Raw genomic sequence first — 15,070 nt, forward strand, 5'->3', positions numbered from 1 at the left:
TCATAGTGAATTTTTTTCCACTAATTTCTAACTGAAATTTCCTCATTGCAAGTTGTGCCCTTTGCTTTTCACACATTTACTGCACACATTCAAGAAGCTGGGGTGGATTTTCTCTGTTCCCTCCAACTGACTAGTAAAAGACCTTGATGTGAGCCCCCCTCCCTCTACCATTAGCCTTCTCAGGACTGAGCACACCCAATTGTCTCCATCTCTTGCTGTACATCCTTGAAGTCCATCAAAGTGTTAAATGTGGTATTATTCCTCAGTCTTATCTGCCAGGCAAGGTTTATTATTACTGGAACAGAGACAGAGGCCTCCATGTGAAGGCCTCTGGAAGATCACTGCAGACACTGTTATCTCTGCAAGAAATTCAGTCTAAACAGAGTGAGCTAACGGGTGTAGCTTCTCTCCTTAAGGCTGATTTAAAGTAGGGCTTATGCAGAAGGTCGATTCTTGATAGTGTGTCTCCTCCCATGCATGCCAGGGAAGTGGGCAACAGGGCATCTGCCAGCTGCAAAGCAGGATGCAACAGGGGGTCCACACTGCTGGGATCTGTCTCTTTGCCCCAGAAGTGGTAGTCTGCCAAGGGCAGTGGCTTACCCTTGAAACCTCAACTGAAGGGCAGCTTTAGCACTTGCCCCCAGGAGGCACACGCCCAATTCCGCAGTGGTGCCCCTTTGGTATTGTTCCCTGTGACACACATTTCTTTCACCTTGGAGAACAAGGGTGTGTGCTGCTCTGCGCTGGCAGCAAGCACGCTGCTGCCCCTGTGCCATCTTCTGACAGCAAAGGCTACCCACCTGCTGCTCGGCTGGTGCCAGCAGCTCCTGCCTGCTCAGCCAGCATGTGCTGGCTGCATTCATCCGTGGGCAGAGACCAGGGTACTGGGTGAGCTATTTGCACACTGCCACAGACTTGGGCTGTGCTCTGAGAACGCCTCGGTCCTGACCGCTGCTGGGATGAGTCTGCCCGGCAGGTTAACGTGGAGCAAAGGAAGAGGCGGTGCTATGAATACCCCAGGAAAGCCCAAGCTATGGAAGGGATCAGCCACAACGCTTACTGCCTGTGTGTAGCTTGAACTGCAGTCAGACTTGGCAGGATAACCAAGTGACATCGTTTGCCATGTCTGGCTGCCCATTGTAGCAGAGCTTGGGAGCAAGGCTCAACACAAGTAATGCCAGGGAACAGCAAGTTTAAGGTAAATGTATTTAAGCAAGTAACAATTACACAAAGTGTTAAAGAACTGGTTGGTCTCCACAAAAGCAGACAATGGTCTTTGCTAACACAGAGCCTTTCCTAATCTCCTCAGGGGTTTCCTGAAGGCCTTGTCAGATACTTATTGCACATTCAACATTTGCACCTCCTTTTTCTCTCTCCGGTCTAGTTTGAGACCTCAGTGTGAGCACTGGAGGAGGCTGTTCACAGGTGTGAGAACTGAACTAAGTGTCGGCCAATCTCTGAGACGCTGGCACAGCCTGAAAGAAATAGAGAAATGAAATGTGGGCAAGAGAGGAAGGTCTGTGGATAAAATTTGTAAAGCATCACAGTCTAGTCTTGCATGAGCCATGTGGGATACTACCCAATGGCATCTTCAGCCTTGAGGTTAGGCACTAGGCTTCCCACCCAAGAAGAGTTAAAAATATGGAAAACAAGAGATTGTTATAACAAGCTGAGCAGGGAGCCTTCTGTGAAAGTGAAAGGTAGCTAGAAAAGACATGGAGATTGCCATGTGTTAGATGACTGGAGATGGAGACTTGCAGTGCCATGTTATTTGGCCAAATCTGCGTGGAATTTCTACAGCCCTGCCAAAAACATGCCAACCTGCTACTCATGCCAAGTTCAGTGCCCTTTTGCATGGAGCTTCCCGGGAAGAAAATCTTGTTATAATCTTTACTAGTTGAAAAAGTAACCAAAAAACCCAGGTATTAAGAAATGCCTAAGGGGAGTTCAGTTCTGGTCTCCCTGACAGCACTGCTATCCACTTGAGTTCATGGTCTCTAGAGCATGAAAATCTCTAAAACATGAATTTGTGATTTTGTGATTTTATTCCATATGAAATGGAATAAGACCCCTTGCTGATATCTGAATAATTCTTCCCTGGACTTGTTCATGTGTGGAACTGGAGTTTGCACTGGGCTGTGCAAATCTGCTTTTCAAGGAGGGAGTAAAACATGGCAGCTACAGGTAGGAGCAGAAGTGAGAAATGTAGAACAAGGAACAGTAAAAGCTTGGAGGACCCATAAAGGCTTTTAAAGCATGTGAGATGCAGAGATCTGAACCTGTCCAAAAGACTGTTTTTTCCAGTACACAGAGAAAAATTCTGCATCCATTTTCTGAACTTTTAATGCACAAAAAAAAGAAATGCTTGCATTTTACCCTAGTAGACATTACATTTACTACTGAAAAACATGCAATTTCCAGAAGAACAGAAATTCCAAGTTTTGCTCAGCTCTACTTAGCCATTTTGCACCTTTTTGTGTCAGAAAGCTACATTAACCTACTCCTTTCTTGCAAGCTTCACTGCTATGGCAGCTGAAATGCCAAATGGTCTCACACGAAGCAAAAAAATCTCCTGCAAAACAGCAACTAGAACCAGCATAGCTCACATGGATTCCCTTTTTTTGACCCATCCATAAGACTGCTGATTTTAGATGGCTTGCATGCAGAAATGTCTGTATCACCAATTACAAAGAACCTGCAAAATGCTTACCAGCTAAGGCCATCGACAAGCAAAACTCATCCTGCAAAATCCTCAAAACTTCTTGAAGACCTTCTTCACCCTGCTCCAACAAAGCAAGCAGTCAGGGTGAAAGGAGCACTGGCACAGAGCAATGCTGCAAGATGCTTGCACCGTGAGAGCTGGGACAGTCCCTTAAGTCCCTGCCAGTTCCAGTCTCTCATACAGATGGATGATTAAAATTATATGATGGATGTGCTGAGCTCATCAGAGATTCATTTAGATGCTTTTCCTTTTGTGATATATCTATCACAAAACAGGGAAAGAAAACAAAGCTGTTTTTCACTTCTGACATTTTCTAGCTGTTTTTTTTTCTTAACTTTCAGTTAACCTCCGTTAACGGGCTTGTTTTAAAATGTCAGGCCTTACAAAGCTGACAGCATTTTATGAAGTAGTGAGAGTTTTATATATGGCATGGCTTTAAAAACTTTCGTTTACTCAGATACTGGACTGCATCTTTAAAAACAGTACACTGTACATTTCCCTCCAAGCAAGTGACACCAAGAAACTCAAAATCCAATAAAATATACGTACAATTTTGATCTTTCTGTAAAATGTTGGAGGATTTTAAATTTTTTTTCTTTTAAATTTTGTTTTTATTCCTTGCAAGAAAGAATGCTTTGGGTGCAGATGATGTCAGTGCTTGTTTGTGCCTTTCCTTTCCTGTATGCTAGGGCAATGCCACTGAGACACATTTTCAGGAATAGTTTATGGAATATAATACTAAAGCACAGTTGGACTAAAAGGATCTCATCTCCCTTCTGTTTGCATTGTGGAAAAAACCACCCTTTTCATGTTAGGCCTTTTTTCTCCGTTTACTGGCAACAGAAACAGTGCTGCCAACCCTTTCAGGTTTATCAGAAGATTTAGGTGATTTCTTGCTTGAAGCCTAGCATCTGAAAACCACAGCAGTCACATCACTGGACAGGAACCTCATTTAAAAGATAGGAAATATTTCTAGACCATAAAAATAAATATTTCTTTCTTCTAGAGAAAACCTTGAAAGTTCCAATCCAGAAGCTAAAAAGCAAAAATTTAGCAGGGCAAAGAACTGGTATATTTACATCTTAATTTTAATTACATTAACTTTCTGCATCACAGGCCTAATTCTTGCCTCTGGATCACAGAAATATTCTAGTAGTTAAGAAGCAGCAAATCTGGAACTGAGACAGTAGTAGCATGCTCAGGCACCTACAGGACACAGTTGTGCTCAGTCTTGTCCAAAATGTTTCAGAGGTCAGTGGGATGGAGTTTTTTATGTATTTCTGAAGAATTCATAACACCACTATGAAGCTGCTGAATCCAAGCCATATATTGTTTCCAAGTAAGCTGACAGCAAATAAAATTGTTAGGCTCATCTTTGCGGCAAATAAGCTCATCTCCAATTTTCAAAACCACTGAAGGTCCTTAGTCCTACAGTATTTTGCTACCAAACTGCAATGCCAAGAAATTAGGTCAAATAAAACAATGTTATCAGCTTCAAAATCATGCTTGAAATTGCAAAATTCAGTGCTATTTTTAAATCAAGGAAAATGTCTGGGTTTGATTCAGTGTAGGGTGTTTCCACTTAAAATCAAGTAAAACAAAACAAATAAGTGGGTGAGATTCTTCACTGATGAAAACTGTCTCCATGACTTTCAAACAATAACAACAGAGTCTTGGAGAGTACAAACTCAAAGCTTCTTACTCACCTTGTAAGCCAGACCCCATAAAGCTGGTCTTCCAATAAAGACACATTTTGCTCCCAGTGCCAGTGCTTTTAATATGTCACTTCCTTTTCGTATTCCACCATCTAAATAAACTTCAATTCTGCCTTGTACTGCCTCCACAACTTCCACGAGAGCATCAACCTGCAAAGAAGCAAGCCCTCTCACCTTGAGGTCAGCTTTTGAGTCCAAGAGGAAGAGGAGATATTCCAAAGAGGCAGGCAGGGTTACAATACTTTAGTAACATACCTTCTCAAAATGTGGCAATGCATCACAAAAAACTAGGCACCAAAAGCTGCAGAACAAAGTGCAGCTCCCTGTTCTGGGTGCCAGACAGTTAATTCTTTTCTTCAGGGCTCTGCTTATAATGATATTCTTTGATAGCACTTCTGATAAGTGAAAAAGTAACATTTTTGCTTGCTTTCTGAAAGATTTGAAAAAATACATTTCGGTGGAAATAATTGTCAGTAATATCTTGCTTTCATTTGAGACAATGATAAATGATACAAATATTTGTAAAAAAAGGCTGATGTCAAACTTCTCCCAGCCATTGTCCAAATTGCCTAAACTTACTACTAAATTACTTCAACCTAACCCTGGTGACCACCTGTCAAAAGCCTCCTCAAACCCCCTAAAGCAGCTATGAAGGATTTCATTTGCTATGTAGTGCAGTCAACACATCATTTCCTCCGGTCTAAGTTTCCTGATTCCCTTCAGTCTTTTCTGCAGAGCACAGCACGGTGCCAGGCTGGTGGTGCAGGGCAGCACCACGCAGAGATGCTGGCTCTGGTCCCAAAGGCAGTAGAACCAGTGGCAGGACATTGCCCTAGACCTAATTAACTCTCCTTTCACAGCAAACCCAAAGGTCTCTTTTGCCTTCTTTTCATCTTTTTTAAGTAGAGCATAACTAAGATTACTAAGTAGATTTTTCCAGTCGGTCATAATTTTTTTCAGCTTTACAGACTGAAAACTTTCAGGCTGAAATTTTCCAAGAGTAGCTCAGCAAAAGCAGGGACAATAGCTGCTGCTGTCAGACTTGGTATCGAAGGACTAGCAGAGCTCAACTAGGTATCTACTGGTTTGTCTTTGTATGCGAATAAACTTTTAAGGCAGAAGAGCAGTTTCATGTGGATGCCATTTCCATTATTATGTCCTCAGCATTTAGATGATTTTTTTTTAATTCACTATTGTCAACATTGACATCGAATAGAAGAGAATTCTTTGGTACCTATTTTTATTTTACAGAGGAAAACAGAGAAAAGAAAGTCTGAAAGATATTATGAAATACAGAACTGTAAAATAAGAACAATTGGAAAAACTGACAGAGGACAAATTAAACCAGTGAAATACACATCTGTCCAGACAACCCACAATTACTTTGTACAGCTTAAAAAGTGAGGGAATTTTTTCTTCAGATAAGTTATCCTTTCTCTGGCTCATGAAAGACAATAAATTCCCATTTAGACTTGAGTCTGCAAATATGCAAGCAGACCTCTCACTAAATCTAGCTGCATTGTTTGTGCCTGTTTTGGCAGACTTGAACAATGAGAATAATTATGCTCTCGTTTGTACATTTTTGGTTCCAGAGCTTCATTTTATTTGTGCTGCAGTGCGCAAAGAGTACGTATGCGCCGCACCAGTTAATGAAGACATAGGCAGAAACCTTTTACTGTCTTAGGCCAGTAGTTTATCTGCAGTTATGTAGGTTCAGTGCTGCCTACAGAACCCTCTCAAGAAGCTAAGAAAATACTTCAGTGGGTAACCCATGCCAAGGCATGTATCTTAGTAGTTTAAACCTAAAGTACCTCTGCACACATTCACAGCCATGCAACAAACACACAAGTCCACTAGAAGCATATATAGAGAAATGAACATATAGATACCCAGGTTAGTACAAATGTGCACACAATAAACACTCATGGGACATCCATTTTCTTACTTACAGTGGCAGGCCCTCCATCCAGTTGCCTTCCACCATGATTGGACACAATAATTCCCTGAACTCCATGTCTCACTGCCAGCTCCGCATCTTCTTTTGTCAAGATGCCTTTGATGATGATGGGCAGGTTGGTCAGGCTCTGCAGCCAGTAGATGTCGTCCCAGGTGACTGAAGGATCCAAGCTGTTGGGTGGCAGTCCGTACTCGGAACGGTCATCTCCCTACAGCCATAGGACAGAAGGAAGCCTTATCTGAGCTGTAACAATACAGAGGCTCCTTGACATCTTTCCTTGCCCTAGAACAGATTAATTAAACGTGCTAACACATTCATCAGCTCTGGAAAGCACGTGTCTCCAGAGGAGAATAATTACAGTGGGGATGGAGATCAATGTCTCTAAGGAAGCTGGACTGGGATTTTTGAAGCCAGAACCCAGGCTGGCAGGAGGTCAAGCCAGGACGCTACAGAACCAGAATGGGAGAAGATACGCCCTGGGTACAGCAGATGCCAAAGCAGCAGTTACCCAGTGGTTTTTGTCTCATGTGGTACATGCCAGCACAGTGAATGAAAGGACAGGTTCATTTTACAAACCTCAAAGGCTCCTTCCAAGTTCTTCAGTTTCATGTGGGGAGGAAGGCGGAAACCATTGCGGACATCGTCGCGTCTTTTGCCGGTGTAGGGCAGATCCGCGGTAAGGACGAGGCCCTGGAAACCCAAGGCCTCTGCCCGTTGGACCAGCTGCTGGGAAACCTCCCTGTTGCGGTGAATGTAGAGCTGGAACCACTGGAGGCCACCGGGGGCGGCCGCAGAGATCTCCTCCAGCGTGCAGGTGGAGTATGTGCTGGCAATGTAGCAGATGCTCATCGCTTTGGCTGCTGTGGGAGGTATTGGAAAGTCAGGATCAAGGTCATTTCAATGGTTCTGCCAGAGACCAGCTACACGAGGGTTTTATATACGGTTTGCATAGGGCACCTGAAGTCATGTTTTCCTTATATCCTATCAAACACATTGCTCTACCAACTGGCAAATAGGCTCTTGGAGTTGAAAATGGCTATATTTCACATGCAGTGCTGTAGGATTGTGGTTAAGAAAGCAGGGAAGGGAGACGTCATTTACCAAGCAGTGTTTTCATTTTGCAACTATCTTTTTTAAAAAGCAGGAAATTTATGACTCTGTCCTCATAGGAATGCACTGTCAAATGCTCTCAGTGTACACAGAAACACAGAGAGGAAAAGAATTTTGAAGGGTCACCTCTCCAAAGTTACCACAGAATTTGGGAAGACATACTATGCTTTTCTCCAAGAGACGCACTGTTCCTACCACTAACAAGGAATTTACATGCTGAGTCCCATCCACCACTTTTATACCTATCTAGAGGTGCAGCACTGAGGACCTGTCTGGTCCTTGTTGTACACCAGAAATGTGTCCACAGTTGCTGTCTTAAGTTTGCAGCAGCCACCACAGAGCTCATCTTGTAATAGTGGTAGCTGGAGAAGTAGAGGAAAGTCTATATGGCTTCCCCTGTCCTCTGTGTCACCAGACTCAAGTGGGTCATCCACAAAAAAAAGGGTGTCAGGAAGTGGGAAAGGAGTTTGCCCCTTCAAGCATTAAGATATTGCTCTGTCATACTTCAAGTCATCCCAACAGGTTCTTGACACTTTTCCACAAGCCCCTTTTTGTTCCATGTCAACAAAGCAGAAGAGTACCTCTGGCTGTGCTCTTCTCTCCATCAGGCCATGCTAGCTGATGGAAGCCGGTAGGGGCGATGCCTACAGGAAAGCTGATTTCGGCTCCCAGAAGCTTAGTCCTAATGTCCATTACGGATACACCCCGCAGCATACGTGGCCGGAAACGAATTCTGTAAGACAAAAAAAACCCCTTCAGGATAGTTCAATGGCTTTTCTGACATTTCATGGAAATCAGGTCTTCCTTTACCTATTACAGTGCAGGAACCTGAGCCAACAACAACAGCATACAACAAAGGCTCTCTGTCCTTTCTGTTCACTTTTAGAGATCAATTCAACCAGCAGTTCAGCCATTGCTGCTTTTCATTGAAAAGTTCCCACACTCCTGCTTACTGGGCACAGTACATCAATTCTACATTTCCCACCTCAGCTCACCAGCTCACCCTCCCACTGCCAATCCCACAGTTTGCTTCTACTTGCAGCCCAGTCCCAGGTCATTGAATTTCACTCCACCATTTGCATGTCTGTCCTCACTGTACGTTGTGCCTCTCCCTCACTGTCTGCAGCATGTTCCCCTAATGTCATGCTACTTACACGTAGGCTTCCTCCTGTTCACCACATACTCCCCATTGCACCTCATTCTATTGTAGGCATCATACTCTACCACACCCTGCCCTATCCTACTGTAACCTACCCTAACCTACCCCATCCTACCACTTGCCTGGAACTTCAGCATCACTTATGCCTCATACAACCTGTGTCCTACTCAAGCTAGTATCAGAACACAGAGTGTGTGTCATTCAGGTAAGTGTATTTTGCTTGTGGACCACCTTGAAAGGGCAAGATTTAAAGAATCATTGTTTGTGAAGCCAAAACACTTGCACAAAATCACAGTTTAAAAGGTACCAGTACAACACCCCTCTTTTCCTCCTCACATTACCTTTTATATGCCAGGATGTTTTCATCTCGCGTGCTACAGTCATCTGCTCCAGCTGAAAAAAAATCCCAAGCAATCTTGGGTAAATACTTCTTAGCATAAGCTTCAAAGTCTGAAACACACACCATGGCCATCGCTGAGGGAGGCTCTGGGAACCTTGAAGAGAAGAATAACAGGGAATGGAAATGCGATCCTTGAACTGTCATTCTCTCTTCCTGGGTTCTTGTGCCACTTAATGCAAACCTTGGACCCATCTGTCCTCTAGAAGAACGACTGAGAGGTTGTTACAGTCTGTCTTGCCATTCGTCCTCCCTCCTAGCATGAGGAAAACCTGCAGATGCAGCCATAAGAGTAGGAAGAAGCTTACATCTCTGTGCCTCTCTTTATTCTGTCTTAAACAGAAGTCTGAAGAGGACATTTTAGGTCCTCTGCTATTTTAAGACACAGCAATTGTGTAATTCTGTCATAAATTCCATCTCAAAACTAGCTTGTTCTACTAATTCTCCTCAAAGGTTGTCCCAGAACATCATTTGCTGAATTCCCCCTTAGGACGGCTCCCTGACAGAACAATTAGTTATGGATCACAGTGACTAAATTCAAGTTCATGAAATCTGGAAGTAAATACAGAGTCTACATCTAACCTGATGCAGCATGAGTGCATTGTGAAACTATGTCCAGACTCTGAATGCAAGCCACTGTCAAGGCCAGTGCTGTGGAAAAACAAAGTATTTTCTACAGATCTTAATTTCTCTTTTGTAACAAATATCTCCTGGGTGTTTGCATTACATACTGGAGCACTGCTACATACTAAAAAAGGGAGCATGCAAAATTTGGACAAACAATGAGAAAACACTGGCTAAAAGCAAATGTCACAACATGAAACATGATTCTAAGAACTACCCACAATCTTTCAGGGAACAGAAGTGACATTGTGTGACCCAGATGTCTAATCAAACCAACATAAATGTTGTCTAGCAAATGCCTTCACTTACATGCTTTTGAACTAGCCAGGACTAAAAGTGCTCCAAATTAATGTTTTAGCAAACCATCTCTGTGTGCAAGAAAACATGCACAAGACACAGACAAAATCAATTTGCTAAATCGTTTGTTGCAACTTCCAAAACTCTGATTAAAACAGACATTTTGCAAGGTGTATGAAACGTGAAGCTTTAAAACAGCTGTGGTTTGGGTCTAATGTTTCTAAAACTGTACAGGAAGAAGTAAGTATCTTAGGTTTTAGGCTTGGCCTCCCAGAGCAGATCAGCAGGAGTACACCTCTGGCACAGACAAACACATAGGCTGTATGCACAGATCCAACCTGTCAAACTGCAGACGTGGGTAGGTCTCACTGGCCAAGGTGCCTGTGTATACACCAGAAAATTAGGATTCATAATTCTCTGCTAGGACAGAGCCCGAAATGAGGGACTCACTGGAAGATGAAGAAGAAATGTAACTGATTTCTTCAGTATTGTTTTGTCTCCTCTGACAGGCATCAGGTAGCAGGTGGTAAAAGTTTCCCAGGCACTCTGTATGCCTTCAAGACATAAAGCACTGCTAATAGCACAAGTCTTCATTCATCACGCATCATGATAAACTGTAAATCACATATCATAACTTCTGCTTTTCCAGCTGTTAGAAAGGACAAAGCCAACAGGCACAAAAAAAAAAAAAAAAAACAACCACACAAGGTCTCTCACACCAGAACCAATGGGAATTTTAATCAACCCAGGCACACTGTCTTCCAATTCAGACCTCAGTTCAGACTTACTTTAGGTTTCAGGGAGAGCTGCAGGAGGTAAGATCTGCTCCCTCAAGTTCACCTCCAAACAGGATGTAGAGGAGGTCTTTTCACTGAGTAGCCTCTGTTTTTTCTGGAGTCAATAAGCAACTACCAGAGATTAAAGCTCAATCCTGCAGTAGACTTTGTCCTGTTTGGGTAACACTGACTTTGGTTTGCTATCAGATGATTAAAAGGTCCTTCCAAAAATATGCATCACCTTATCAGCGACATGATTGCTTGGGACACAGCACCGGAGTTGTGCTCTTTGGCAGTGGCTGAAGGCTGTGCATTCATTTAGAGAAGTAACACTATTTCAGGGGTTTGAAAGAATGAATCCCTAAACTGCTGGTAACTTGCTGCTAAATGTGCTACAAATCCCACCAAAATGATGATTCACAGATAGTATGAGTTGTTACAGCCCACAGCTACAGAGCCTTGAATCTTCAGTACCACGTGGAGAAGAGTCATTTTTCTCTTCCTATAGTATATTAAAAGTACTCTTTGTCCTCTGCCATTTTAAAAGGGCTATGGGTGCTCTCATGATCTGATTGCTCTCCCACTGGGCTTGCAGATTCCCTCCTTTGGCTCCCCACCCACCCATCTTCCAGGAGGACCACCATGCTCTCCCTTTCCTATGCATGGACCTGGTAAGACTTATGTGTGCTTCCCTCCATTTTCCTGCTGCACATTGCAGAACAGGACTGAGGTGCCAGCAGATTTATGATGCTCACTTAAATTTGCAAGATATGAAAAGTAAACACAAGACAGTTTTATTTGTCTTTTTTTTTTTTTCCCCTTTAGGGTTCATGTTTTCAATTTACCAATGCAAGCATGAAAGCTTAAAACTTTAATTTTTACTAACTGAAAATGGAGATATTTTTCTCATAAACATATGATACCAGGTGCAAAGGGTGAGGCAGAAACTTGTGAAAACATTTCCAAAGGTTGTGCCAGGGGAAGTTTAGGTTGGATATTGGGAAAAAAAAATTCACTGAAGGGGTTGTCAAGCACTGGAACAGGCTGCCCAGGGAAGTGGTGGAGTCACCATTCCGTATTTAAAAGACACGTAGATGTGGCACTTAGGGACGTGGTTCAGTGGTGACCTGGCATTGCTGGGTTAATGGTTGGACTCCAAGATCCTGAAGGTGTCTTCCAACCAGAACAATTCTATGATTCTACAACTGTTCTACAACTGATTCTACAGCCCTAGCAGCCCAGCTTGGGCAGTGAGTGAGCCAAAGGACCAGGGTAGAGCTGGGAGATGAACAGAGGTGCAAGCTCAGGACCTGGTGTCCAGGAGAATAGTTGAATCCAGGACTGTAGATCTGATGTTCCTGATGTCAGAAATCCTAGGTCACTGACACCATCTGTGCAGCTACAGTAAACACCTGTTCTGCTGCTAGGTGTATTCACAACTCTGCCCAAACTCTATCAGTCATGATCTTTTGTTCTATTGTCTTTCAAAACTTTTTCAAATTCAGCCTTCAGAGCTCATTAACTGCAGAGAGCGCTGCAAAGTTAGCTTCTGGCATCTGGCTATGGATAGAGGTGTCACGAATAAGACAAGGTGCCTATGCTTAGCTGGAGTGGCCTTGGTTCACTTTCCTACCCAGAAGGAGCCGTGCAGCAGACAGCCTTCAGGTCACTTCTGAAGAGAAGAGCCAAGCGCCATCTCTAGCTGTGCACGACAGGCGCATCCCTGGGCTCCCTCCGCTAGATGTCAGCTTCGGGTCGTATTTATCTAGCTATGCTGGTAATAACAGCAACAAAGAAATCAGTTCTTGATGGCCTGCCAGGCACTGTGGCATTAAAACTGATATGAGCACATCACAAGAGTGCCTGCTAATATGTTTGGAAATCTTCATTCCCTGTGTTTGATTCTTGACGTTTTCTGTTGCAAAGCATGGCAATAAATGTAGCTACATCTCCTCTGGCCTGATCTTACTTCCAGCCTATGAGTTATCTGCAGGGTCCTCTGTCATGTTTCTCATTATGCTGACCTCAGTACTCCCCTACTTTAGCGATGCACATCACAGCCAACTCACCAAACCATAAAGTTTATGGTGTCATGGTTTTCATAATTTTACATGAATTAGAAATAGTCTGTGACTACTCTAATTTTGGATCAGGAGAAGGGAAAAATTTCTGCTTTTGTGCTTGGGCTTAATAGAGCCATTTTATATCTAGATATATTCACTTCCTTCAGCAATATACTCAATTCAAAGTAGCAATGACTTCTTGTCCCATAAGTAGTATTTTCTTTGATACTAGTTAGGCATCTGGTTTAGCTGTGAAGCTCTAAATTTCTAAGGAAATAAAAATCTGCCATAGAGGTAATACCTTATATTAGAGCCCCTGCTATACACTTGAAAAAAGTGGACAAGGTTTAAAGTTCTGGAGCTCTTTCATTGGAGTACAATGAAAGACTTGAAAAGACTCTCTAAATACTTTGCAGGAAACCTTGCTGCCTTCTTTTGAGAAGTGAAGAAAATAATATAGGAAATACTCACACATCTGGTCCAGCCTTGCAGGTAGTGTCAAGCACTCATCAGCCAAAGCTTCATTTTTGCACAGATCTGCACAGCTGGGGTTTTGCAGTTGCTTATTTTTCAATATTAACATAGTCAGAGGTTCGTGAGTCCAAACACAAAGATCCTGTGTAAACCTGTGCTCCAATTCCTGTTACAATCACGATGCTCATTACTCCAGTTGGTTCTATTTGTTTGCTTTTCACAGATGGCAAATCACCATGGGTCAAGGAGACATCTATCTCACTGATGCCTCCACTAGTGGTAGGTTCAGTCTGGGACTTTACAACACTTAGGTGAAGTCTAAGCAATGTAAATAACTCACATCACATTAACAGTTTGCATACAGTCACTCCGGGTTTTCCTTATCAAACGTCTTTCTTGGGCATATGCCCTATGTCTGGAAGGAAAAAGCTTTATACTTGCATGTCAGTCATGCAAGAAAGTTATCCCAAAACTAAACATTTAAATAGCCATCCCTTTACTATAGATGGAGATGGCAACAAATCTTATATTTAACATTGCCTAACACTTTTGATTATAAGATCCAGTTTTCAGTTGCTTTTAATTTTGTCATATTTTAATCATTCTAGACTGAGATTTTCCATTCTCGGTGTCTGAGTTGGGCTGATTTTTGGGGGGGAATGTTTCACTGAAATTTGGTCAGCAGCTTCCAAGAACGAGGTTACTGAAAAATATGGTGGTTGGCCCATGTTAAAAATGTCTTACAGTGGTTTCACTTCAGTTCAGTGCTTTATGCAGAGGCTTGAAATTAGTAGGGGCTGATCCCTGGGGGCATCAGCCTGTACTTGCTGGCCATATGAAAATCCAGCTAGATTCGGCCTAGTTGTAAATCACCACTCTGTGTTTGCACATGCTCAGCAGAGGTTGTCTGAAATCCAGATGTTATCTTTACTGAAGACATGCTTAGTGCAGAGAATGCCCGTGGCCAAACGAACTCAGCTCCAAATACAAGCAGATGGCAGAGAGCTGGCCACCCCTTGTCCTCCCACCCCTATGCCACCTGCGCTTTGATTCAGCCTGAAACAGCTCTGGAGGGAAGAAGAATGAGAAAAGTAATGGCTCAGAGGAGGAGATGTAGGACAGCACCTAGGGACAGGCAGGGTGGGATGTGCAGAGGTAACAAGGTCAGAGACATAGCAGGTGGGTGTAAAACAGTACAGGAACATGACAGGGTGACAGGCATTTAGGGGGACAGAAGAATCAAGAGAAGGGGAGAAATCTGAGGAAGAGGCAGAATTAGACAGTCTGTCACACGCTGGGCAGAAAAAGTTCTAGAAGACTACCAAATATTTGGCTGCTCTTCCTGTAACCACCTCTGTCTCCAAAACCCAGAAGAGAGATGGATTTATTCTTAGCTTTACTCCGTGGAATGGCAAACAGCTACAAAGCCCTTTGGGAAAACATGTCTCATCTACCCACAGGGTTAGATTCTCAAAAAGGAAAAGCGTTTCCCACTAGCAGATGACTCCTCTGGCTCATGCCGCAGGGCTCTGTACCGTGTGTCTTGAAGTCCAACCATGTAAAGTCTCACATCTCCTGTGTACTGACATGTGGTATAATGTCCTTTTACATAACACACCAACACATCACATAAGTACAAGTCTTCCCAAAAGGTAGCTGCATCTCACCTCGCCATCTGCATCAGCATTAAAGAAAGTGTCTGAAGCAGATGAGGGTTAACTAGAGTGCACCAAGGAGCACCAGCCAAAGATCTGCTAAACTAGAGCCAGTAGGGCA

General features: G+C 43.1%; 1 protein-coding gene across 1 annotated transcript; it reads right to left on the minus strand.

Moving 5' to 3' along the window:
* Positions 1–1,419: 1,419 nt before the first annotated feature.
* Positions 1,420–9,135, minus strand: HAO2 (hydroxyacid oxidase 2 (long chain)). Its single transcript, XM_008947178.1, has 7 exons — positions 9,005–9,135; positions 8,086–8,237; positions 6,971–7,254; positions 6,387–6,602; positions 4,429–4,587; positions 2,711–2,780; positions 1,420–1,475 (listed from the first exon to the last, which is right to left on the minus strand). The coding sequence occupies exons 1-7, from the start codon at positions 9,133–9,135 to the stop codon at positions 1,420–1,422; spliced, it is 1,068 nt and encodes a 355-aa protein (XP_008945426.1).
* Between the last annotated feature and the right edge of the window lie 5,935 nt (positions 9,136–15,070).

The sequence above is a fragment of the Merops nubicus genome, unplaced genomic scaffold (genome assembly GCF_000691845.1).
Source record: "Merops nubicus isolate BGI_N331 unplaced genomic scaffold, ASM69184v1 scaffold869, whole genome shotgun sequence".
In the NCBI taxonomy this organism is placed as follows: domain Eukaryota; kingdom Metazoa; phylum Chordata; class Aves; order Coraciiformes; family Meropidae; genus Merops; species Merops nubicus.

What these genes read in the sequence shown, in the direction of transcription:
- HAO2 (XM_008947178.1), bottom strand. Translation starts at nt 9,135, where the DNA reads ATGGCCATGGTGTGTGTTTCAGACTTTGAAGCTTATGCTAAGAAGTAT. An exon ending in AGAGAAGAGCACAGCCAGAG is followed by an intron (nt 7,255 to 8,085) that starts GTACTCTTCTGC and finishes TACCTCCCACAG; the next exon opens with CAGCCAAAGCGATGAGCATC. An exon ending in TATGGGGTCTGGCTTACAAG is followed by an intron (nt 2,781 to 4,428) that starts GTGAGTAAGAAG and finishes TTGTTGGAGCAG; the next exon opens with GGTGAAGAAGGTCTTCAAGA.